The sequence below is a fragment of the Panthera tigris genome, chromosome A2 (assembly GCF_018350195.1).
Source record: "Panthera tigris isolate Pti1 chromosome A2, P.tigris_Pti1_mat1.1, whole genome shotgun sequence".
Taxonomy (NCBI): domain Eukaryota; kingdom Metazoa; phylum Chordata; class Mammalia; order Carnivora; family Felidae; genus Panthera; species Panthera tigris.
The window spans coordinates 58,819,432-58,846,074 of record NC_056661.1 but is presented as its reverse complement, the minus strand read 5'-3'; the positions used below and the strand labels follow the sequence as shown (position 1 = coordinate 58,846,074).

Sequence of the window (26,643 nt, the reverse complement as noted above, 5' to 3'; positions counted from 1 at the left end):
CACAATCAGGTATTAAAATCTGTCTTCTGTACCCACTGAGACAACTATATTGTCTTCTCCTTTCCACCCATAACTTAAACCAATCCTGAATTCCCAGAGTAAACGTGATTCTGATGTATCATCCGTTTTATATGTTGTTGGATTCAATTTGATGGTATCTTGTTAGGAAGGTTGCTTTCATGAGTAATACTGGCTTGTAGCTATCTTTTCTTCCAAAATATTTGTATTTGATAACAGGGTTACACTGGACTCCTAAAGTGAGTTGGGAAGTGTTCCTCCTCTTCTATTTATGAAACATTTGTAGAATTCGTTTTTTTCTTCCTTAATGTTTGAGAGTTTCACAGCAAACTTGATTTTTCTTGATTTTTCACTGTAGGAAGTCTTTAAATTATAAATTCGATCTATTTAATTAATATGGTGACAGGTTTTCTATTTCTTCTGGAATCAGTTTTGGTAATGCGTCTTTTCAGGTACTTGTTCATTTTCTCTAATTTGCTGAAGTTACTGTGATAACATTGTTCAAGGTATTCTATTTTTTAATGCCTGTAGGATCTTTTTCACTGAGAAAAAGGTTTCTAAACAGTTTAGATTTGCAAAGAAGGAGGAGGAGGAGAAAGTAGAGTTTCCCTCCACGCCCTCACCCAGTTTCCTTATTAGTATGGCACACAGTGCAGTCCAGGGACCAATACTGATACATTGCTATTAACTAAACTCCACACTTTATTTAGAGTTCTTTAGTTTTTACCTAACATCTTTTTCTATTTCCAGATCCCATCCAGGACACCACATTAAGTTTACTTGTGATGTCTCCTTAGGTGGCTCCTGTTGGCTGTGATAATTTCTCAGACTTTCCTTGTTTTCATGACCTTGACAGTTTGGGTCAAGGGTCTTGTAGAATTTACCTCAATTGTATCTGATGTTTTTCTTATTCAACTTTTTGGTCATTAGAGTACTGCAAATAAAAGTCACAATAAGATACCAATTCACACCTATTTGGAAGGCTATTACAAGAAAAAAATAAAGGGAAAATAACACTTGTTGGTGAGGATATTGAGAAACTGGAGTCCTTGTGCATCGTTTGTAGGAATGTACAATGGTAGCCATCGTGGAAAACGGGCTGACAGTCTCTCAAAGGTGACACATAGATTGCCATATGATCCCCCAATTCCACTCCTAGGTATGCTGAACCAGAGACTCAAACAGATACTTGGATGCCCATGTTCATAGTAACATTCATCACAATATCCAAAAGGTGGAAACTCAAGGGTCAATCAAGAGTGGAACAGAGAAGCAACATATCTATACAACGAAGTTTTATTTAGGCATATCTAAACAGGAATGAAGTTCTGACACGTTATGAACAGATGAGCCTTGAAAACATTATGCTGAGTGAAATAAACCAAAGCACAAAAGGACAAATATTATGCGATTCTGCTTATCTGAGGTACTAAAATAGGCAGATTTATGAAGGCAGAAAAATAGAACAGACTTCACTGGGAACTGCAGAGAAAAGCGACATGGAGAGTTATTATTTAATGGAGACAGAGTTTCAGTTTGGGAAGATCAAAAAAGTTCTGGAATGGATGGTGGTGATGGCTGCACAACGTTGTGAATGTACTTAATGCCACTGAATTGTAATGGTAAAGAAAGAGCAGTCGATCAGTGCCCCTTAATATTTTTGTTGCATGAATTATTTTAGTAAAGTTTAGATTTCCAATTGATTCAAATTTTGTGCGTCTGGTTGAGGTTTTGGGTTCTTCCCCTATATTCCCTTTCTTCCCTCCCTCCGTCCCTCCCTCTCTATTCCTTTTCTTGTTAATACTGGTTGCTGGATATCCTTCAGTGATGGTGTCATCTTTATCCTCTAAAGAGTCTCAAATCAGTATCACTAGGGTTAGGGACCTCCTACAGGGCATGGTGGAATGAGCTGCTTGGCTGTGCCACAGGCATGGCATGGGTGATTTTTTTCCCTATAAATTTGAAGATTAGGATCCTTTTTGGTGATGGAGGCATAGGAGCAGCACCAGCAACAAAGGCATTTGGGGGCGTGTGACCTCAACATGCCACACAGTAACTGCTCTTCCTTCACACAAGCAACAACTTGAGGGGCCAAGGATATCAGTCTTTCTGCCAAGCACCCTACGGATTGGGGTCGATGCCTGCTTGAGACACGCAACCAGTGGCCACAGGTTAAAAGTCACTCCCCTGACTCTAGACTCAGTTACGGCTTATGCTCAAGACACACGATTCAATCTGAGACACACAGATGCAGCTCATGACACATGACCTAGGGCCACTTAAAGGAGAGTCCCACTTCTATGCTCCTGTCCCTAAATACCAAAGATCAGAACTGAGTTAGGCCAGTTAAATCTTTCACAGAGGCTCGGCAGAACCATGCAAATGCAGCACGAAGCAGCACAGCTCAAAGTGCACGCTCACCAGCAGACAGCAAAGCCAGGAAAGTGTATTCCTCACATAGTGAGGCTTTCTGGGAGAGCAGGGCAGACTTCTCTGGTCCAAAAATGGCTCGAGAAAGCAAGGTAAGGAGATTAGATTGGGATTTTTAGAGTGGCTAGGGCGTGGACTGGAGTGAGGATTTGCATGCACGGGCTGGGGCTTGCATGTTTTGAACTTCCCATTGGGAACCAAGAAAGAACATCTGGGTCTTCTTATCAGCTTGCCCAGATAGGGGCCTAAGGGAAAAACCAAGGGGTAGCACTTAGAAGCTGTCAGCCAACATCAAAAAGTGGAGTCAGACTCTGTTACAACTAGTGTGTTTGTACCATTCACATTTTTAGTGGTTACTGATATAATTGGATTCGTATCTACTGCGTCTGTAACTGTTTTTGTTGCATTCATGTTTTCTTTTTACCGTTTCCTCTAATTTTTAAAATTATTTATTTTTCAGAGAGAGAGAGAGCAAGCAGGGGAAGGGCAGAGAGGGAGACAGAACCCCAAGCAGACTCTGTCCCGTCAGCACAGAGCCTGATGCGGGGCTTGAACCCACAAACCGTACGATCATGACCTGAGCCGAAAACAAGAGTTGGGACGCTTAACCGACTGAGCACCCAGGCGCCCCGGTTTCCTCTACTTTTAATTGAGCATTTTATGTGATTGCATTTAATTTTCTCTTCACATATTATGTACTTCTTTTTGAAATTTAGTGATTGTTCTGGAGTTTCCAATATAGATTTCTAGCTTTCAAATAACACTATGCCACTTCAGACATTGTCTGAGGAACTCTTTGTTTCTCCTTCATATTTGAAGAATAATTTCCATAACATGGAATTTTTAAGTTGATGGATTTTCCCTTCAATGTGTAAAATATTTCACTCCACTCTCTTCCTGCTTTTATGGTTTCTGACAAAAAGGCTGCTGTAATTCTTATCCTTGTTTCTCTATAGGTCAGGTCTCCCCAGCCCCAGCTTATTTCAAGATGTTCTCTTTGATTTCCTATAGTTTGAACATGATTTTCCTAGCTATAGCTTTTGGGACGCTTATCTTTCTTGGTATTCTTTGAGCTTCCTAGATCTGTGGTCTGGTGTCTGTAACTGACTCTGGGAAGTTCTCAGCTATTACTACATCAAACATTTCTTCTGGTCCATTCTTTCTTTTCTTTCTGGTGTTTAAATTACATGTTACATCTTTAGAAACTGTCCCACCATTCTTGGATGGTGTGTGTGTGTGTGTGTGTGTTTCTTATTCCTTTTTTTTCTCTTTGTGTTTCAGTTTGGGATGCTTCTATCAGCCTATCTTCAGGTTCACTGATTCCCCCTTTGGTCATGTCCAGTCTCCTGATGATCCCATCAAAGGCATTTCCTCATTTCAGTTAGTGTTTTTGATTTCTAGCATTTCTTTCTGATTCTTTCCATCTCTCTGCTTATATTATTCATCTGTTCTTGCATGTTGCCCACTTTTTCCATTACAGCCCCTAGGATATTCACCATAGTTGCCTTCAAGCCCTGGTGTAATAATTACAACATCTCTGCCATATGAAGCGGTCTCTTCAAGCTTTGTTGTCTTTTAGTATGCCTTGTAATTTTCTTGTTGTTCAAAGCCAGGAATGATGTACTAGGTAGAAAGGACTAAGGTAAAAAGGCCTTTAGTGTAAAGCTTTAGGTTTACAAGACTTGAATTTGTGAGTTTATAGTTTTCATCAAATTTATAAAGTTCCTCTCCAAGTATTGTTCTGCCTTTTGCTTCCTTTCCCTTTCTTGGACTCTAATTATATATGTTAAACCACTTGGTATTGTTCTAGAGTTCACGGAGTCGTCTTCTATTATTTTCCAGTCTTTTTTCTGTCCTTCAGTTTGGATAGTTTCTATCATTAGGTCTTTGAGTCGTTAATATTTTTCTTCCATGGAATCTAATCTGCTGTTGATCCTATCCAATGAAATATTCTGTTCTGGTATTGTGAGGAAACAATGCAGAGGGTCTATTTTACTCACTTCTTACTTATCTCTGTAGCCAGGGCAGTGATCTCTGGCCAACCCCTGAAAACTAACTTCCTGGATATTTGCATAGTTACTAGTTAATGTTGTTATGATATATGCCTGAAGCAGTGGCTCAAGATGAACCAGGCTACTTATAGCCTGACATGAAGATTTCCAATATGCACGCCTGACTTGGGGTCTGCACCATGACTGTGCACATAGCTATGTGACTAGTCCCCTTTAAGAACTCTGAATTCCAGGGGCGCCTGGGTGGCTCAGTTGGTTAAGCGTCTGACTTCGGCTCAGGTCATGATCTTGCAGTTCATGGGTTTGAGCCTCGCATCGGGCTCTGTGCTGACAGCTTGGAGCCTGGAGCTTGCTTGGGATTCTGTGGCTCCCTCTCTTTCTCTGTCCCTCCCGTGCTTTTCTAAGATAAATAAAACATAAAAAAAAAATTTTAACCTAGTTCTTTCCAGCTTACTCTCTGCTAACCCCTCACTTCAGTCACAATACCTCCATACTCCACTTACCATCATACTATATGGACTTTAAGGTCTCTAGGTTCATAGTGTTAGTTCCACAGCTGAAATCTTCTTGCCCAGTACCGGTCTTCTGAAATTTGTTGAGGCTAGCACTAGCACAGGAAAATTTCATAAATATTCAACGTGCGCTTGAAATAAGTTGTGTTGAATGTGATCTCCTTCCTAAATTCATTAAACCGAGCTTGTTAATTGTATTATTCGACTCTACATTTTTATGGACTTTCCTGGTGTTTGATCTAATTACTGAGGAATATTAAAATCTCCACTATGACAGAGGATGTCGATGTTTCCTTGCAAATCTGTATGCATCTGCATGTTACTAGGTGCATACAAGTTTTACCTTCCAGGTAAACCTGTCACCATTATCTACGACCCACCTTCCCCCCAGGAGAGGAGATTAGAGGAAAGAGATGAAGGGGGGCCGGAGAGTATGGGGGGGGGGGTAATTACAGACAGGTTTACATCTAAGCCCAATCTTCTCCGTGCAAAGAAAGAAAACTGGCCTTCCCAGTGGTCTGTTACTTGGACAGTGGTTAAAATTCTTTGGGTGAACTATTTACTTTCTCCTAAGAACACAGCCAAGCCCCCTTGCTGCTTCTGTGAAACACAGTATGTTTTTCGCTCACCCTCCCACTGGGGGGAAAAGCCCACCGGGGTCTCAGCTTTGCCCGAAGTTCCCTGTTCGAAACCTCACCTGGGCTTTGAGCGTTTTTGTACCATGTTCAGTGAAAAGCAGAACCCACTCCCAGGCTTCCTGGTTTCACTTCACCTGGGGTCCTGCAAACCCTTGGCTGGTGCTCAGCAACACAGTAACGAAACACCTATCTAGAATTTCCATTGACCCCATCCAAAGCATCACCCAGAGCCACTCCAGATTGCTGCAAATCTTTGACATCCTATTTATCCCTCATGGCTCAGTTCAAATCCAGCTGCTTTCATTAAACTCTGATCAATCAACAACCCCCCATCCTCACTTCCAATGGAAATTAATAGCATCGTCCCCCTTTTCACTGCTATTCCCACCTCAGTTACAGCAACAACGACACCCTGCCTTACTTTACAGGCAGTTATATTTATATCTTTCTCTTCCTAATAAAAAAAAAAGCAACTCATCGACCAGATCCTCTGTCAGGTCATTGGGTCCCTGTCCTCACTCCAGCCCTGTCTACTCCCTGCCTCCAGAGAGGGGGCCAAAATGTTCATCTACACATGGTGTTTCCCATCTTAAAATTTTTCTTTTAAATTTTTAACAAATGTTTATTTATTTTTGAGAGAGAGAGAGAGACAGAGCATGAGCGGGGGAGGGGCAGAGAGAGAGGGAGACATGGAATCTGAAGCAGGCTACAGGCTCTGAGCTGTCAGCACAGAGTGCGACGCGGGGCTCGAACTCAAAAGCAACGAGATCATGACCTAGGCTGAAGTCGGACACTTAACCGCCTGAGCCACCCAGGCGCCCCTTAAAATTTTTATTTTAAAACATATGCACAACTGTCCAATCCTGTGACAGTGGGCTCATGGCTGACGTCCTGTTCAAGAGAGCACTGCCTGCATCCCCTGTGTTGGGCTGCTCTGTGATGTGCTCCCCAAGAAAACAACAGATTTTCCACAAGGGCCTTGGATAGGCCCCCACTTCAAGGGCCTTTTAGACGCCACCAGGTGTGCAGATTCAAATGGAGTCTCCTACCACCAAACTCACTTACTGCATTTGACCACAATTAGATACGGACTGAATCCTTTTCAACAGTTTCAAATTAGCTATATTTCACATAATCCAGTATTGAAAACTTTTTAATATTACTCTTAAGATCAAGGTGGAGAAGAAATTAGAGCATGCCTCTGACAGGAGATGCTAATAAGTGAGGACTCCAAGGTTGTTGCCACCGGGAACCAGGACAGGGCGAGGCACGAGGCAGGGGTCTGACGGTGGGTAAAGTGTAGGTAAGACCGAAACCTACATAGCGGGCACGAGTTTCTACTAATGCACCCGGGCCCCGCAGCCAGCTCCTCGAAGGCATTTCCAGGACACCCCCCATCAGCCACCATGCGGAATCCCAGGCCCACGTACTGAAGGCTCGCTATGTTGTAGTCCGTTTTGTAAGTCAGAAGATACTTTCACGGGAACCACGAAGCCAGGGGATAAAACCGGCAGCCACCAGAAAAGCTAACTTGGATCCGTTGTGCGCTTGCAAGGTCCCTCAGAGGGAAACTCGATTCTGACATGGAAGACCATCGGCCTTAGCTCACCTCACATCGGGCTCCGAGCTAAGACATCAAGGAGGCAGCCTACCTGCCTCTCCCAGCCAGCCGAGGCCGCGGAGCACACGCCCGCTGCTGTCTGGACTCCTCGTCTTTCCCATCTCCATGCTGGTCCCGCGCAAGAGAGCAGGTGCATCAGCACGGACTCACTGTACGGGAGGGCATTCTTATCTGTGACAGGAATGGGGATGGGACAAGGAAAACCGAACAGCAGCGGGGCTAGCCTCAGCAGCCTTTCTGAGTGATGTCCAGTCCCGACGACTTGGTGATTTCCAAAGTTGTAAACACCTGTTCGAAAGGAAGAATGCCAAACACATTTATATTTAGCCATCGATGTATCAGTATTGCTTTTAAGAAAGCACATTTTGAATAGTACATCGACGTTAACCTTTAAAATATGCAAAGCAGTTACTAATACAAAATCTTTCTGACAATGTGCTTTATAGTTTTTCAAATGACACCAGTTGAAATCAATAAACACACAAACCTATCTCCGTACCTCACCACATGTGGGATGAATTCCAATGGTGTCATCGAGTAGCTGTTTTGTGAGCCCACATTTCATTGCAGCCGCAAATCCTTGGGTGACCTCACCAGCATTTGGTCCAAGAACATGGAATCCTATCACCCGATACTTTAATATGCAAGCATAAGAAAGAGAAGCCCTGTCAGTTAATGGTCTGAACAGGAATCTATTTATTGCAAGTTCACAGTTAACATTTACAGCATCTACTACAGAAAAAGAACTCTAATGCTGAACTGAGCAGAGAACATTATCATGAAACTGAACCACTGTAAGAATCTGTTAAATGAGCCAGTAAATGCACATCCAGAGTTAATTTGCACTCAAATTTACTAGAACAAGCAATTTACCCACTGCATGAAGGAGTTCATTAGTATGATGTAAATTTCCAAATTATGCTGAGATAGTGCTAAACAGCAACATAACAAATCTGAATTAAAGTCCAACGCTAGAATAATTCTAAGACAGCAGGTTACCCCGCTCCTAACATAACTAAGCGGAGATCAAGGAGTGGCCAGCACAGGGCTTTGCCCAGTCCTGCGTGTAGGGAGGGGCACGAGCAGACCCACCAAGACAGGAAGCAAGATTCAAACTGTCCTTTGGCCGATGTTTTTTTCATCAGACTCTTCTCTTCAATAGTGACTGTGAACAACAGATAAGGAGAGAGAAGGCAGAAGGGTCTCTGCCCACCAAATCTGGAGAAAGTGCAAAGAGCATGCGATCTCCTGCACATCTACTGGTGGATGGTCACAGAAGGCAGCGTTTCTCAGGGGGCAGGTCGTCAGAGGCCACGGGAGTGGGGGTGAGGAGTGGACTTCCCAGGGCCCCACGGAACTGGGGATCTCTGAGATGGTGCATTGCGCAGCAAAGTGGGGAAGGGGGAGGAGCCCAGAGCGACGAGAGACGTCTGACGGAAATCTCCACTTATAAATGAAAACGAAGACAGGTCTGTGAAAGGGAAAACCTTGTTCACAATTTTCACCATACAGCCACAGTAAGGGAGCAAGTACGAGGGCCATATTCTAGAAACAGCAATTTGGGAAGGAGTAAAAGGAGGGGCAGGGGACAGAGCAGAAGGCGTCCAAAGAGGGGTCGACAGACCTTGAAATTCTGCCCCAGGTCCAGCAGTCGGAAACCACAGGCGGCTCCTGGCTTCAACAGGGGCTCTACCAACGTGACCCCAATCCCACTCACGTAGGCAGCAGTGGCGCGTGCAGACCATCTCTGCCTGCTCCCTTGGGAAAGGCCACCCACCGCTGGCAGGACAGTAAGCTCCATCACTCACATCCAGAGTCACAACAAGCACCACACAACTACCACCACCCCCGGGCGCATGGCAGTGAATGTGTCACAGCCCCAGGGTGTTTCTGGAGACTTCTGACCAGCATCCCCCTCACCGCCCTGCACACCTCTGCAAGGACCAAGGGACTAAGTTCTGGAGTTCTGGCTGACTTCACCTCAGGCACTGGGGCACATGCGAACTGGCCATGACCCTGTGACACCTGTTTTCTGTTATGCTGAGAACCAGATGGATCCAGACACGTGGACTTAAACAAGAAGATGATGGTTACTTTGTAAACTTCGTACAAACATCACTTGTTGCTGTTCCTATTTATCTAATTTTGTTTTCTCTCCAAGATTATAAATTCTTAAAAAGGGAGAGACCAAGTCCTACTGCCTTCTGCACTCAGCCTTCTTTATTTACAAGTCGTAAATAAACTGCTTTCAGTTATCAATTCCAACTCATCTCTGTTAACAGGGAAGAGACTCCAATGGCCGGCTCTCCACCTGACAGATTCTTCTTTAATGAAAGCCTTCATTAGGAATCAGTTAATTAACTAGTTTTCAGGGGCGCCTGGGTGGCTCAGTTGGTTAAGTGTCTGACTTTGGCTCAGGTCATGATCTCGCTCACGGTTCATGAGTTCGAGCCCCGCGTCGGGCTCTGTGCTGACGGCTCAGAGCCTGGAGCCTGCTTCGGATTCTGTGTCTCCCTCTCTCTCTGCTCCGCCCCCTCTCAAGCTCTGTCTCTCAAAAACAAATACACATTAAAAAAAAATTTTTTTTAATTACCTAGTTTTCACTTCATGCAAGCATTGCTTTCTTTTTTTTTTTTTTTTAATTTTTTTTCAACGTTTTTTTATTTATTTGTGGGACAGAGAGAGACAGAGCATGAACGGGGGAGGGACAGAGAGAGAGGGAGACACAGAATCGGAAACAGGCTCCAGGCTCTGAGCCATCAGCCCAGAGCCTGACGCGGGGCTCGAACTCACGGACCGTGAGATTGTGACCTGGCTGAAGTCGGACGCTTAACCGACTGCGCCACCCAGGCGCCCCAAGCATTGCTTTCTAAATGCTTCTGATACACGTCCAGCTTATAAACTGCACATAAACACACACATCCTACATTTTATTCGTTGATGACCAAAACTTTCATAGATCCTCTGGTTCTACACTGCCAAATTAGACAGCTCTGGAAAGAGACAACTTTCAGTGATTTTGTTTTTCTGAAGGTATTAGTGAGCCACTTGTTCAGCCTCTACAGATACATCAACGGGGTAACCGTTGGAAGGATTTCTGCCTTGCCCTGAAAGCCATCTTTAAAGACGATTCAAACCCAATCCTAGATTAAAAGCTACAGTTTAAAATGACGGCTTTTTAGCCTCCAAGCATATTACGTACATTGTCGAATTTATTGCAAATTATCTTTGCATAGCAAGTATTGTTGTCCCTGCCAGCCACCGTCCACTCGAGAGGCCAGAAGAAGGTATGATACACCTGCAAGACATGGGAGACAGAGGCCAAGGTTAGTGTCTGTGAAAGCCACTCCCTGATACGTTCCTCAATGACATAAAGACGATAATGTCTGTAGCAGCTTTCAGAAAGTTCAAGGTTCACTTTGCAACAACGCGGATGGAACTAGACGGTATTATGCTAAACGAAATTAGTTGGAGAAAGACAAATATCACATGACTTCACTCATATGAGGACTTTAAGATAAAAAAACAGATGAACATAATGGAAGGGAAGCAAAAGTAATATAGAAACAGGGAGGGAGACAAACACAAGAGACTCTTAAATATAGAGAACAAACTGAGGGTTGCTGGAGGGGTTATGGGAGGGGGGATGGGCTAAATGGGGAAGGGGCATTAAGGAGGACACTTGTTGGGATGAGCACGGGGTGTTATACATAGGGGATGAATCACTGGAATCTACTCCCGAAATCATTATTGCTCTATATGCTAACTTGGATATAAATTAAAAATAAATAATAATTTTTAAAAAAAGTAATTGCAAGTTTGATGATCTCAACTTTGTGTCTGATGGGAGCACCTGGGCCACAGCTCCTAAAATACCAACTACACAAGTGTGTGGGCCTCTTCCCCCGCCCCCCCCACCTTGGCTCAGCTGTTAGTCCAGAAAAATCTCCTAATTAACTAAACTCAATTTTCAAACATTGATAGGATGCAATGCAGCAGGCCCTGGTCACCTGAGAAGGTAAATAAAGACTTCGATTCTGCTTCAGTGAATTTACAGCCTGCCTACAAGGTTCACAGCCACCCCAAATGTAGGAAAAACAGAAGAAATGAAATCGTCCCAGCCGCTCAAGGATATTCAGAACACAACCTCTGCTCCTTGAGAGCCGTCACTCCAAGCACTCTGCGCGCACCTCTAAGGTTCCCCCATCCGGCTCGGTCAGCGTGGAACCAGGACGAGGACCACATGCCCTGCTCTCACAGGGGCTACGTCTCCCCAGCCTGCTCCTTCTAATCGCTCCATACAGAAGGTGATGGATTATCATCAGCTGTCAGGATAAGAAATGTATTCCCGAGTAAAATCCACAATGGAAGGATTTAAGTACAGATTCTTTGTCCTTTAATAGGATGACGTATTTTATATTTGAATAAAGTCTTTAGTGTTTTTATAAAAATGATATAAGGTTATCATAATAATGCAGTGCAGAAAGTCACTAAGTGAGAAAAAACAAAACAAAACAAATCCATCTCCCAGAAATAACTATTTTAAATGCTAGGGAAGTATCAACTGTTGGTGCACAAGTAATAATAATGAAATTTTTATTTGAAAGATATTGAACATAGTTACTTGTAATAAAAAACGTTAGATTTGGGGGGCTTGGGGTGCTCAGTCAGTTAAGCATCCGACTTCGGTTCAGGTCACAATCTCACGGTTTGTGTATCTGAGCCCCACGTCAGGCTCTGTGTCTGACAGCTCGGAGCCTGGAGCCTGCTTCGGATTCTGTGTCTCCCCCTCTCTCTGCCCCTCCCCTGCTCATGCTCTGTGTCTCTCTTGTCTCTCTATAATAAATAAACGTTAAAAATAAAATAAAATAAATAAAAAACGTTAGACTTAACTTGTATCTAACAGAAGAAAACACCTCTCCCACACATTTTATGTATTTATTTAAAAATTTTTTAATGTTTATTTTTTTATTGTTTTTTAAATTTTTTTAACGTTTTATTTATTTTTGAGACAGAGAGAGACAGAGCATGAATGGGGGAGGGTCAGAGACAGAGGGAGACACAGAATCCGAAACAGGCTCCAGGCTCTGAGCTGTCAGCACAGAGCCCGACGCGGCGCTTGAACTCACGGAGTGTGAGATCATGACCTGAGCCGAAGTCGGACGCTTAACCAACTGAGCCACCCAGGCACCCCAACGTTTATTTTATTTTTGAGAGAGAGAGACAGATAGAATGCGAGCAGGGGAGGGGCAGAGAGAGAGGGAGACAGAATCCCAAGCAGACTCCAGGCTCCGAGCTGTCAGACACAGAGCCCGACGTGGGGCTCGAACTCACAAACCATGAGATCATGACCTGAGCCGAAGTCAGACATCCAACCGACTGAGCCACCCAGGCGCCCCATTTTATTATTTTTTTAATGTTTATTTATTTTGAGAGAGAGCATGTGTGCATGCAAGAATGTGAGGGGGAGGGGCAGAGAGAGTGAGAGAGTAAGAGCGAGAAAGAGAGAGAGAGAGGGAGAGAATCCCAAGCAGGCTCCGCGCCATCAGCACAGAGCCTGACGCCGGGCTTGATCTCATGAACTGTGAGAGCATGACCTGAGCCAAAATCAAGAGGAAATCAAGTGTCTGATGCTCAACCGAGCCACCTAGGCACCCCTCCCGCGTATTCTATCACAAACTTTTCAATCTCTGTGGCTATCTGGAAGAAAAGATAAATGTTTCATAACCTCAAGATAGTAGCTCCTAAAATACAGGCTGAGAAGAGAGACGATGAAAACTCTGGGGTTTTAAACAAGATTTGCCCAACTGCACGCTTGTTTCTGATTCGTCCTATGCCGCCCGCTGTAGGGATTACAGGGGTGTGCACTGACGCGTCCCACTGCCCTCTCGTTCTTTCTCGGGTTTTTGCTCCGTTTTTTTCCTTTTAGTACTTTGAAGATTTTTATTTTATTTAAGTCTTTGGTCCTCCTGGTTCAAAGCGGGTGTGAAGTATGGATCTAACTTTACTTTTCTCTTGAATGGCCGTCCACTTATTCCAACACCCTTAAATAATTTAAGATAAAACACCACCTTTACCATGCATGAATTCTTCTAAGCATCCAAATCAATTTCTGGGTTTCATATTCTGTTCCACTCATCTTTCCATCCATCTGTATGTCACTATGGCATGATTTTAATTACTGTGCTGTATGATCAAGTTTAATATCTAGTAGGCTCATCTCCCTGCTCCTCTCCTTATTCAGAATCTGTTATTGCTTTTCCCTTTTAAGTTTTACTTTTTTATCAAATTATGCACAGTTATTAGGCATGATTAAAAAAATTTTTTTAATGTTTATTTATTTTTGAAGGGGAGAGAGACAGAGCATGAGCAGGGGAGGGGCAGAGAGCAAGGGAGACACAGAATCTGAAGCTGCCTCCAGGCTCTGAACTGTCAGCATAGAGCCCGATTCGGGGCTCGAACTCATTATCTGTGAGCTCATGACCTGAGCTGAAACCAAGAGTTGGATGCATAACCAGCTGAGCCGCCCAGGCGCCCCAGGCATGATTTTTGACACACTCTCTCTGCCCCCGTGCCCATATCAATCAATCAGAGGCAACCACTTTTTCACTTCTTTTATTTTATTTCCCTCCTTGTTTCCAAATAAAATGTTTCTGTTGCTATTCCTTGAGTTTTCTATTTTAGGCTTTATTTACTGACTTGCCTCTACTGAAGAGGAGGACTTAACTCCCTTTCTTCCCCAGCCCCTACCACTCACTGGACATCCTTCCTGTCCCATGCTCCACCCTCCCTCCTCCCAATTACAGTTATATTCGTAGCTAGATCAGTATCGTACTTCCTTTACTAGGTAAAGCTGTTCATGGACAACTGGATATTCACATGCAGAAGAATGAAGTGGGATCGCTACTGTGCATCATATGCAAAAATTAACTCAAAATGGATCAAAGATCTAGGTGTAAAAGCCAAAAGTTTTTATAAAACTCTTAGAAGAAAACAAAAGTATAAATTTTCATGACTTTGGATTGGGCAATAGTTTATTCAATGTGGTATCAAAGACAAACAAAACAAGATGAACTGGATTTCATCAAAATGAAAGGCTTTTGAGCTTTAAATAATTTTTTTAATGTTTATTTATTTTTGAGAGAGAGAGAGAGACAGAGCATGAGTGGGGATAGGGCTGAGACAGAGGGAGGGGCAGAGAGAGAGGCAGACACAGAATCCAAAGCAGGCTCCAGACTCTGAGTTGTCAGCACAGAGCCCGACACGGCGCTCGAACCCATGAACCATGAGACCATAACCTGAGCTGAAGATGGACACTTAACCAACTGACCACCTAGGTGCCCCAAAGACTTTTGAGCTTTAAAGGAAACTATCAAGAGAGTCAAAAGACAATGCACAGAATGGGTGAGAGTTTTTATAAATCATCTCTCTGGAACGAGACCTGTATGTAGAACATACAAAGAACTCTTAGAACTCAACAATAAAAAGACAACCCAATTTTTAAAAGGGCAAAGGATCTGGGCACCTAGGTGGCTCAGTCGGTTAAGCGTCCAACTGCAGCTCAGGTCATGATCTCCTGGTTCATGGATTTGAGCCCCACGTCGCGCTCTGTGCTGACAGCTCGGAGCCTGGAGCCTGCTTCACATTTTCTATCTCCTTCTCTCTCTGCCCCTGCCCCACTTGTGCTCTGTCTCTATCAAAAATAAATGTAAATAAGATAGATGGATGGATAGATAGATAGATAGATAGATAGATAGATAGATAGATAAAAGGGCAAAGGATCTAAATAGACATTTGTCCAAAAAAAAAGATACACAAATAGCCATTAAGGCCATAACATGATTCCCAATATCAACAGTCATCAGGCAAATGCAAATGGAAACCAAGAAGAGACACCACTAGATTGATGTATTAGTTTCCCAGTGCTGCTCTCACCAATTACCACACACTTGGTGGCTTAAAACAAAAGGTGTTTATATTCTTACAGTTCTGAAGGCCAGAAATCTGAAATCAAGGTATCTGTGGGGCCAGGCTCCTTGCAAAGGTTCCAAAAGGAGGATTCCTTGCCTCTTTCAGCTTCTGACATCTCCAGGTGTTTCTTGGCTTTGGCTGCTTAATTCCAACCTCTGCTTCTGTTTTCACTTGGCCTTCTCTTCTGTCTTATAGGGACACTTGTCCTTGGGTATGGGGCCCACCCGGAAAATCCAGGATGATCTCACCTCAGGATTCTTCACTTAATTCCGCCTGCAAAGACCCTTTTTCCAAATAAGGTCACCTGCACAGCTTCCAGGGGAATGGGCTGTAGACATATCTTTTTGGGAGTCACCATTCAACCCACTACAGAGAGCTATCATCAAAAAAGACAGACCACAACAAACGTTGGTGAACCTGTGGAGAAACTGGAACCCTCACACGTGGGTGCTGAGAATGTAAAATTGTGCAGCCACCTTGGAAAACAGTCTGCCAGTTCCTCAAAACATACGGTTAACCTGTGACTCAGTAATTCTACTCTTAGGTATATACTCAAGAGAACGGGCAGCATTATGTCCACACAAGAACGTGTGCAGGAATGCTCATGGCGGCTCTCTCAGCCAAAGGGGGAAACAATCCACATGCCTGTCGACTGGCGAATGGATAAATAAAATGTGGTATTATCCGTATATAATGGATTGTTGTTCAGCCAGGACAAGAGATGAAGCACGGATACTGACACAGCAAGGATGAACTTTGGAAACTAGCGGGTGCTAAGAAAAAGAAGCCAGTCACAGAAAACCACATACTGAATGATTTCACTTCCAGGAAATGCCCACAAGAAGCAAATCTAGAGACTGAAAGGAGATTAATGGTTGCCTCAAGCCACTGGTAAGGGGATGGAGGAAAACAGGGAGCAATTGCCAATGGGTACAGGACTTCTCTTCGGGATGATAAAAATGTTCTAAAATTGACTGTGGTAATGGTGACCCAACTCTGAAGTCTAAAATCCATTAAACTGCACACTTTAAGTGGTTGATTATATGGTACAGGACTTACATCTCAGTAAAGGTATTTAAAAAAATTAAGTATTCACATCTGAGTCACATGGTAAAACTATGGTTATTTTACTCTCATGAACTTTTAATTGCCATGGAATTAAAGAGTATCTTGTTTTGCCATAGATTTGATATTCCCTGGACCAACCCTAATTTATCCCAAATCTTTTATTTTTAATTTTTTAAGCTTTATTTATTTTTGAGAGAGTGTGTGTGTGAGTGTGGGAGGAACAGAGAGAGGAGGGAGGAACACAGAGAGGGAGTCATAGAATCCAAAGCGGGCTCCAGGCTCTGAGCTGTCAGCACAGAGCCCGACGCGGGGCTCGAACCCAAGAACTGTGAGATCATGACCTGAGCTGAAGTTGGATGCTAAACCGACTGAGCCACCCAGGCGTCCCTACTGCAATGGTTTTTAAACTTCCCTTTTGGATAGCTCATCTTAAGTACACAGCAATACAACTGATTTTTCTGTGTTTTCATGCCCTGCAACTTTGCTCAGTTAAATTCATTTAGTTCTGTTATGGGCGGAAATTAAGTCACACCCTCAAAACAAAGCTGTATTTTGACATCCTAACTCCTAATGCTCCAGAATGTAACCACATTTGGATAGGGTCTTTAAAGAGGTAAAGTGAGGTCATTAGGGTGGCCCTAATCCAGTATAACTATGTCCTTATAAGAACAGGAAATTAGGACACAGACACTCAGAGGGAAGATGATGTGAACACACCGGGAAAAGACAGCCATGTACAAACCAAGGAGGGGGGGCCTGGAATATTCTTCCCTCATGGCCCACAGAGAAAACCAACTCTGTGGACACCTTGGTGTCAGATTTCTAGCCTCCAGAACCAAGAAAATAAAAATTGGTCTTTCATATATAGCCTTTATCATGTTAATGAAACTCCTAATTCCTACTTTGTTTTTTTTATCATGAGTGTTAAAGTTTGTCAAGTGCTTTTTTTTTTTTTCATCAAAATGATCGTGTTTTCTCTTCTTTCTATTAGTAGGGTACTGACTGACTTTCACATGTTAAACCATTCTTGCATTCTTTTTTTAAAATTTTAAAAAGTGTTTATTCACTTTGAGAGAGAGAGAGAGAGAGAGAGAGAGAGAGAACAGGCATGAGCAGGAGAGGGGCAGAGCAAGAGGGAGAGAGAGAATCCCAAGCAGGCTCTACACTGTCAGCACAGAATCCAATGCAGGGCTCAAACCCATGAACCACGAGATCACAACCTGAGCCAAAACCAAGAATCGGGCACTTAACCAACTGAGCCACCCAGGGACCCCAAACCATCCTTGCATTCTGGGAATAAATACTACCTAGTTTTGACACAGTCCTTTTAATATGCTGTTTAATTTGATTTGCTAGAATTTTGAGGATTTTTGCATTAATATTCATAAAGAATTTTATCTGTACTTAATTTTTTTTAACATTTATTTATTTTGAGAGAGAAAAAGAGAGAGAGAGAGATAGCACGAATGAGGGAAGGGGCAGACAGAGAGAGGAGAGAGAGAATCCCAAGCATACTCCAGGCTGCCACATAGAACCTGATGAGGGGCTCAAACTCATGAACTGTGTGATCACGACCTGAGCTAAAATCAAGAGATGGACATTTAACTGACTGAGCCACCCAGGCATCCCTTATCTATGCTTTTTTGTAGTGGAAATGCCCATGGTGGAAGGGTACTGGTGGCCTCATGTAAAGTTAGAAAATTATTCTTCTTTAAATGTTTGGTAGAATTCACCAGCAAAGCAATCTGGTTCTGGGATTTTGTTTGTTGAGAGGTTTTTTGATTCGCCATTGATCCGTCACCTTCCTAGTTGCTTTCTTTTTCCTCGTGACTTAGCTTTTCCTGTTTATACAGTGTATCTAGGAATGGAACAGTTTCTCTAGGTATCCAATTTGCTCGTATAAAATTGTTCACAGTATTCTTCTATAATTAAAAAGGATAATTTCTGTAAAGTAAGAATATTCTCACTTTCATTTATGATTTCAGATATTCAAGTCTTCTTTTTTCCTAGCCAATCTACTAAGTTTGTCATTTCTGTTGACCTTTTTTCATAGTTTTCCTTCTGTTACTGATTTTTAGTTTCATTACTGTGATGAGAAGAGACACTTTGTACGACTCTAATCTTACAATTTATTAAGACTTGTCTTCTGCTCTAACAGCTGCTTTATCCTGGAGAAGTTTCATTCACACTTGAGAAGAATGTGTATTCTGCTGTTGTTGGGTGGGGTGTCCTAACGTATGTTAGGTCTCATTGGTTTATAGGTGTTCAAGTACCCACTTCCTTCCCCTGTCTGGTTGTCTGGTCCATTATTGAAGAAAGGGTATTTTCAAGTCTCCAGCTATTACTGTAGAAATATCTATTTATCTTTCTGACAATTTTGTTTTCATATATTTTTGGGCTGTATATGTTTATACCTGTTACATATTTTAGCTGTATTAAATTTTTAAAAATGTTTTAATGTTTATTTTTGAGAGAGAGAATGAAAGAGAGTGTGAGTGCAGGAGGGTCAGAGAGAGAGGGAGACACATTATACCACAGGCTCCAGGCTCTGAGCTGTCAGCACAGAGCCTGATGTGGGGCTCAAACTCACAAACCATGAGATCATGACCTGAGCCAAAGTCGGGATGCTTAACCGACTGAGCTACCCAGGAGCCCCGCTGTATTGAATTTAAAAAAAGTTTTCTTTTAATATTTATTTATTTTTGAGAGAGAGAGCATGAGTGGGGGAGGGACAGAAAGAGGGAGGGACAGAAAGAGGGAGACACAGAATCTGAAACAGGCTCCCGGCTCTGAGCTGTCAGCACAGAGCCTGATGCAGGGGTCGAACTCAGGAACAGTGAGATCATGACCTAGGCTGAAGTCAGATGCTTAACCAACTGAGCCACCCAAGCGCCCCTACTGTATTGAGTTTTTAAATCAATATATAAATCCTTTCTCTACTGTAAACTTTTTCTTTTTCTAATGTTTTATTTTAGTTTTGAGGGAGAGAGACAGAGTGTAAATGGGGGAGGGACAGAGAGCGAGGGAGACACAGAATGTGAAGCAGGCTCCAGGCTCTGAGCTGTTAGCACAGAGCCCCACACAGGGCTCGAACCCACGAACTGTGAGATCATGACCTGAGTCGAAGTCTGATGCTTAACTGACTGAGCTACCCAGTGCCCCTCAATTGTAACCTTTTTAATTTAAATTATATTTTGTCTGATAATAATAATAATAATAATAATAATAATAATAAAGCTCACTTTTTGTTATTATTTGCACAGAATATCTTTTTCTATCCTTAACTTTCAATCTATATCTTTATATCCACAGAAAGTCTCTTTAAACAACATATAGAGATCCTATTTTTTTAATGTTTTATTTTTTTGAGAGAGAGAGAGAGAGAGAGAGAGAGAGATAGTAAGCAGGGGAGGGGCAGAGAGGGGGATAGAGGACCCAAAGCAGGCTCCGAGCTTTCAGCCATGAAACTGATGTGGGGCTCAAACTCCAGAACTGTGAGATCATGACTTGAGCTGATGTCAGACGCTCAACCCACTGAGCCACCCAGACGCCCCTAGATCCTATTTTTTAAGTCAAATCTGACAAACTGTCTTTTAATAGCACACCTTCATCCATTTACTTTTAACATGATTACTGATAAAGGAGAATTTAGTTTTGTGTATATCTGCTGTAGGTCTTATATGGTTTTCACGCCTTTCACTCCTTAATTCCTCTACTCTTGCCTTTTTTGTACTTAGTTTATTTTTTGCAGTGCACCATTTTAACTGCCTTATTCTTTCCTTTTTGGTATATTTAAAGTTATTATCATAGTAGTTACCTTGGGAATTACAGTTAACACCTGACATTTATAATAATCTTGTTGGAATAATACCTACTTAGTTGCAATAGTATGCAAACATTCTGCTTCTATATACCTCCATCCCCCCCACCTTTTATATTCTTAACTGTCACAGGACACATTTTATACAATGCATGCTCATTAACTTGGATTTATAATTATGTTTGCTACATTTTCCTTTTAAATCACACAGCCAAAAGAGAGAAGTTACAAACCAAACCAAAAGTGCAGTAACAGGTTACGCACCTAAGAAGTTATCTTTACTAGTGTTCTTTGACTTTTACGATAGCTTCTAGTGTCCTTTCATTTCTGTCTGAAGGAGTCTTTACAGCATTTCTTTAGGGCAGGTCTCCTAGTAAATTTACTCAGTTTTTATTTTTCTGAAAATATCCTAATATCCTTCATTTCTGGGGGCGCCTGGGTGGCTCAGTCAGTGAAGCGCCGGACTCTTGATTTCAGCTCAGGTCATGATCTCACGGTTTGGGAGTTCAAGCCCCGCATTGTGCTCTGCTCTGATGTTGCGGAGCCTGCTGTGGATCCTGTCTCCCTCTCTCTCTCTGCCCCTCCCCTGCTTGCACTATCTCTCTCTCTCTCTCAAAATAAATAAATAAATTAAAAAATATATATATCCTGGGGCACCTGAGTGGCTCAGTCAGCTAAGCGTCCGACTTCGGCTCAGGTCGTGATCTCGCGGTTTGAGTTCGAGCCCCGCGTCGGGCTCTGTGCTAACAGCTCAGAGCCTGGAGCCTGCTTCGGATTCTGTGTCTCCCTCTCTCTCTGCCCCTCCCCTGCCTATGCTCTCTCTCAAAAATAAATAAACGTAAGAAAAAAAATTTTATAAAAAAATATATATCCTTCATTTCTGAAGGACAGATTTGCCAGATACAGAAGTCTTGGATGATAGTTTTCTTTCTGGACTTTAACTATTTCACCCCACTGTCTTCCAGCCTCCGTTGTTATGAAAAATCAGCCGTTTACCCTGTGAAAGACCTTTTCATATGATGAGTTGCTTCCCTCTGGCTGCTTTTAAAACTCGCTCTTTTTCTTAGGGTTCGAACAATTTGATTGTAGTTGTCAGCATGGATCTCTGAGATTACCCTGCTTGGTTGTGTAGGTTGACTATTTCATCAAATCTGGGAAGTTTTGCCCATTACTTCCTCAAATATTTCTTCTGCCTCTTATTCTCTCCCATCTCCTACTGGGAGTCTTTTAAGGCATAGGCTAGCATGCTTCATGCTGTCCCACTCATCTCTTGGGATTTCGTCATTTTTCTCCATTCCTTTTTCTTTCTGCTGTGCAGACTGTAATTTCAATGGTCTTATTTTCAAGTTCATTGATGCTTTCTTCTGCATACTTACATATATGCTGCTGAACCCTTCGAGCGAGTATTTCAATTCAGTTATTGTACTTTTCATCTCCAGGATTTCTTCTTGGTTCTTTTTCATAATTTCTATCTCTGGAATGATATTTTGTTCAGACACTGTTCTCCTGATTTCCTTTAGTTATTTGTCCACAGTTTCCTTTAGCTCACTGAATATATTTAACATTGATTTAATAGTCAATTTAATGTCTTTGACTAATAATTCGAAAGTCTGGGCTTCTTCTGGAACAGTCTCTGTCAAACTCTTTTTTCCTTTTCTGTTTCCCCCCCCCCCCCTTTGGTAGGTTGTTACTAGTTAAACTGTGTCCTCCAAAAAATTCATAAGTTGAAGTCCTAGCCCACGGTATCTTAGTATGTGATCAAATAGGGTCAATGTATGTGTAATTAGTTAAGATGAGGTCATTCTAGAGTAGGGTGGTTCCCATAATCCACTGTGACTGGTGTCCTTGTAAAAAAGGAAAGTTTTAGATAATCTCACACACAAATGGGAATCCCAAGGAAAGGTAAGATCTACAAGCCAAGGAATGACAAAGACTGCCAGCAAAACGCCAAAACTAGGAAAGAGGGATGGAACAGATTCTCCCTCACAGAAATCAAATGGAAACAACCCTATCAACATCTTGATGGTGGACTTCTAACCTCTAGAACTGTGAGTCAATAGAATTTTGTGGTTTAAACCCCAATTTGTGGTACTTTGTTATGGTAGTCCTGGCAAACGAATATATGCTGTGTTTTTTCCCTTAAGCCTGGACATTCTGAGTATTAGAATATGGTACCTGGAAATTATATATTTCCACACCTCAGAGATGGCTAGGGTTTCTTGCTTGTTGAGGGCTAGAGTTATCCACATATGACATTTCCAAACTGTTTTTGCATACTATATGTTCATTGTTGTGGTTTCTGTTCCACTGTCTCAGAGGTCAGCCAGGGACCTGATAAAGATGTCCTTAAATGCCTGACTCCCAAAAAGGAGGTGGGGGGGGGAGAAGGGAGTATTCTCTCTTGAAGTCCCACTGCAGCAGGGAAGCCACTTCAGCTTGTGGAGGTTGGTGCCGAACCCTCAGCCAACAGAAGCAAGGATCAGCAGTCAAAACACCACCCCAATGTCTGGAGGACAAGGTCCTTACTGCCCACTCTGGCACCAGCCAGCTGCACCAGGCACAGAGGCCACCAACCCAGCAGCTACCCACCATGCTGCTGGCTCTGTGGGATGTCAGCCATTAGGAAAACACAGAAACCCACCACAGATCCCTAGCCTCGTCCTCAAGTTCTCCTCTGGGCACTGAAAGTACACAACTAGGCTCGAGGGTTCCAAAAGAATTGCTTCAACCATTTCCCACCAGTTCAGATGTTGTCTCAGTGAAGGGATGGATTCCTGCTTCGCCATTTTCCATAACATCACTGTTGTCCATCCATCTTTATCGTTGGGTAGTAGTCCCTGGTATGGATGTACCGCCTTTTGTCTAACCATTCATCTGCTGAAGAATATTTGTTTTTTTCCCAACTTGGAGCTATTATGAATAAAGCTGCTACAAAATTCACGTATACATGTTAAGACTGCATTCCTTTGGGATAAATGCCCATCCAATTGGGTTTTTTAAATTTCTGCTATCATCTCTTGCATTTACAACAGGTGTCTGTTGGTTCTCTTAATGTTACTTCTGAAAGATGTCCTAGTCTCTGTTCATGAGTGTAATACATTATTCCTGTGCATAGGTACAGTCTGTTTCTTGCAAGTTTGATAACCTTTGATTGCTCATATTAAATGCTGGGAATTAAAAAGATGTTTGACTTTGGGGGTGATAGAACTGTGTTTTATCTTGATTCTAATGACGGTTTCAACTGTTTGAACTCATAAAACTGTACACACACACAATAAATCTTCATTTTTCTTTAAGTAAATTATGCCTCAATTAAAGATATTTTTCAAAGTTTGAAAGCTTTGAGCTCATGTTTACAGCAAACTGAATCTGAACTTTACTGTCCAATTATCTAACAGGGAAGTTTATTTGGGGACCTTTATTCAGTATCTTCAGGTCATTCTCAATGGGCTTGTCAGAGTCCCTGGAGAAATCAGACTCTACCAACCTCTGGCCGGACAAGGGTGACAGATGGTTGCCAGAGTTCCGGGAGCTCAGTGGGAGGAACTATATTTGCTCATTTCAGGACTGTGCTGGGATAACGCCCACATCTTCATTTGATTCCAGTGCCCCCAGTCAAGAGGATTTGGTTTTATCTATCTCCAGAAAATAACCGTCCAGGTATTTACCAGTGTGTGGAAAGTGCTCTGTAGAGTGTCAGGGAGGTGAGAGCCTCACTCTTTCTTAAATGGGCTTTCTGATGATGTCAGCTGGCCCCTCCAAGTCCCTCCCAGAACTACATGGCGTTCCTAATTTTTGAGGCTTGATGACTCTGATGAGAAGTGAAGTTGTTTTTTGACTTTCCCAATACCTGTTTATAACCTTTTTTTTTTTTTTTTTACCACTCATCTATCTCCTTTTTCCCCCAAGATCTCATTGCTGTTTCTCTCCTTTACTATCCCCCTATCCTTGAGAGATTATTTTTAAAGGCAGATCCCTTTCCCTCCACATCACTCTATTGTCTTTGGCACTGAATGTCCTTATAAAAAAGCCTGGGGCCAGGTTGGTTCATTGGCCTTGTGAATGACTAGCTTACCTAGAACATGTTTGTGTCAATCGTGCTACATCAGTTTCTCCTAGAAAATGGTATGTCATTTCAATCTTCAAATTCAGTCATTCTTTAATATAAGGATGCTTTCTTCTGTCACATTTCCGAATACCACTTCTGGACCACTTGTCGGATTTTCCACTGCAAGGTGTGAATTATATTTACGTTGGCTCATCCTTGTTTATGCATATCTATCATCCGTATCTCAACCCTTCCTACGTGATGAACTTTATTCTCAGTCATCTGCTTCTTTTGGTTCCAAGGTATTTGGTAGCTCAGCGATAGAGTGGTTTTTTTTTTCTTCTTCTTCTTCTTTTTTTTTTTTTTAACATTTATTTTTGAGACAGAGAGAGACAGAGGATGAACATGGGAGGGGCAGAGAGAGAGGGAGACACAGAATCTGAAACAGGCTCCAGGCTCTGAGCTGTCAGCACAGAGCCCGACGCGGGGCTCGAACTCAGGGACTGTGAGATCATGACCTGAGCCGAAGTCGGACGCTTAACCGACCAAGCCACCCAGGCGCCCCGATAGAGTGGTTTTTGTTTGTTTGTTTGTTTGTTTTTTCAATATATGAAATTTATTGTCAAATTGGTTTCCATACAACACCCAGTGCTCATCCCAAAAGGTGCCCTCCTCAATACCCATCACCCACCCTCCCCTCCCTCCCACCCCCCATCAACCCTCAGTTTGTTCTCAGTTTTTAACAGTCTCTTATGCTTTGGCCGATAGAGTGGTTTTGATGGTCAACATGACCTTAACAGTCAGTACAGATCTTACTCCCCCGCTCCCTCATTCCACATAACACGTATTCAGTAGGAAGAGAGTGGGCTGTTTCACCCAGGAGAAACCCCGATATCTCTTTCTTTCTCATTTCTATCTCTTCTCCTAAGTGGCAGTATCAGGAATGGAATCACTGCACTGGGGGAAAAACATACAGTTTCTTTTTATCTGTCTCCTTTAGGTAATAATTTCCCTAGTGTTGGCAGGGGTGCTTAGTCTCACCTTTTCCATATCATAGTAATAAGCAAGGGGAACTAGAAGCCTACAGATTGTGCCATAAATATGGTGAGTTTTTAGAACAAACCGTAGACCAGTGTGACTGGACCATTATAAGCAGGACAGACAGCAACGCGAATGGCCTGATTACATGATGCCTCTTCTTACAAACAGTGATGAGTTCAGATAGTATTTTCTGAACACCGGGAAATCATCAAAAAGCCTTACGCTGGGAAAGGGCATAACTGATTTATATATATATATATATATATATATATATATATATATATGTATATATATTAATATTTATTTATTTTTGAGACAGAGAGAGACAGAGCATGAACAGGGGAGGGCCAGAGAGAAAGGGAGACACAGAATCTGAAACAGGCTCCAGGCTCTGAGCTGTCAGCACAGAGCCCGACGAGGGGCTCGAACTTACGGACCATGAGATCATGACCTGAGCCGAAGTCGGATGCTTAACCGACTGAGCCACCCAGGCGCCCCTGATCTATATTTTTAAAAGCTCTTCTGGTTGATGTGTGATGACCAGTTTGGTGTGGACTAAGAGTGAGCTGAACGCAGGGAGAACAGGAGATGATGGTGGACTGACATAGGCTGGGGAGGGCACGGATATAAAGAAGCAGGAACACACAAGACATACTCTAGGAGCAAAACTGACAGCACTTCCTGGTAAACTATTGATGGTGACCAACAAGGAAGCCTTAAGGATGGCTCTCAGGTACATCAGCATGTAGAGGGAGTCTTCCCTGGGAACCAAGGATTTTAATAGACTCCCAAAGGAATTCATATTGAAACAGGTTAAAACCTTGGTTCTAGACACTTGAAAATTTTGTATTTTACCAGAGAGCAGCACATCAACACAGCCATATTTTGGCCTCTTCAGGAATTACTTTTTTAATATACTGTGCTGTGGCATTATGCCATGGGATTGCGTTTCTGGCTCTAGTAAGAAACAGCTCTATAAAACCCATAATTATATTTACGAAGGGGATACTTTCAGGCTATTGTTCACCATATCTCAAAGCCTGTTTTGTGAAAACTTGAGAAATCTCCCTCAATTCTCCCTCCCCCAGTCAGGTGGCAGGAAACGCAGAGGTAGATTTTTAGGTTAATTCTAAAGCAAGTCTATGGGACTTCATGGCATGAATTCTGCAAACTAACAAATTTGAGGGTTTTTTTTATATTAAATATAATTTCTAACATTCCTTTTTCTTCTAACACCATTCTATTCTTTTTTCTTCCCACCTCGATATCCTCACTTTGAAAAAACATTATCTATGTGTTTTTGAGAGGCTTCCCCAAGTCTCTTCACAACAGGAATTTTAAAAAAATAATAGACCAAATTTCTGATTAGTAAATTTAAAAAATAATAAATAAATAAATAAATAAATAAATAAGAGAGAAAGAGAGAAAGAAAGAAAGAAAAGGTTAGTTGATCTGCAGTGACCT

The 26,643-nt window shown here is 42.4% G+C and overlaps 1 protein-coding gene across 1 annotated transcript in view; it reads right to left on the bottom strand.

The window, feature by feature from the left end:
• Window positions 1-6,747: 6,747 nt before the first annotated feature.
• The window catches only part of TXNRD3 (thioredoxin reductase 3), a 79,357-nt gene continuing 59,461 nt past the window's right edge, over window positions 6,748-26,643 (bottom strand). Inside the window, exons 15-17 of the mRNA XM_007097388.3 lie at window positions 10,434-10,529; window positions 7,731-7,865; window positions 6,748-7,519 (exon numbers count right to left, since the gene is read on the bottom strand). Coding sequence (XP_007097450.2) covers window positions 7,457-7,519; window positions 7,731-7,865; window positions 10,434-10,529 — 294 coding nt within the window. The 3' untranslated portion in view covers window positions 6,748-7,456. The remainder of the gene's footprint in view (window positions 7,520-7,730; window positions 7,866-10,433; window positions 10,530-26,643) is intronic.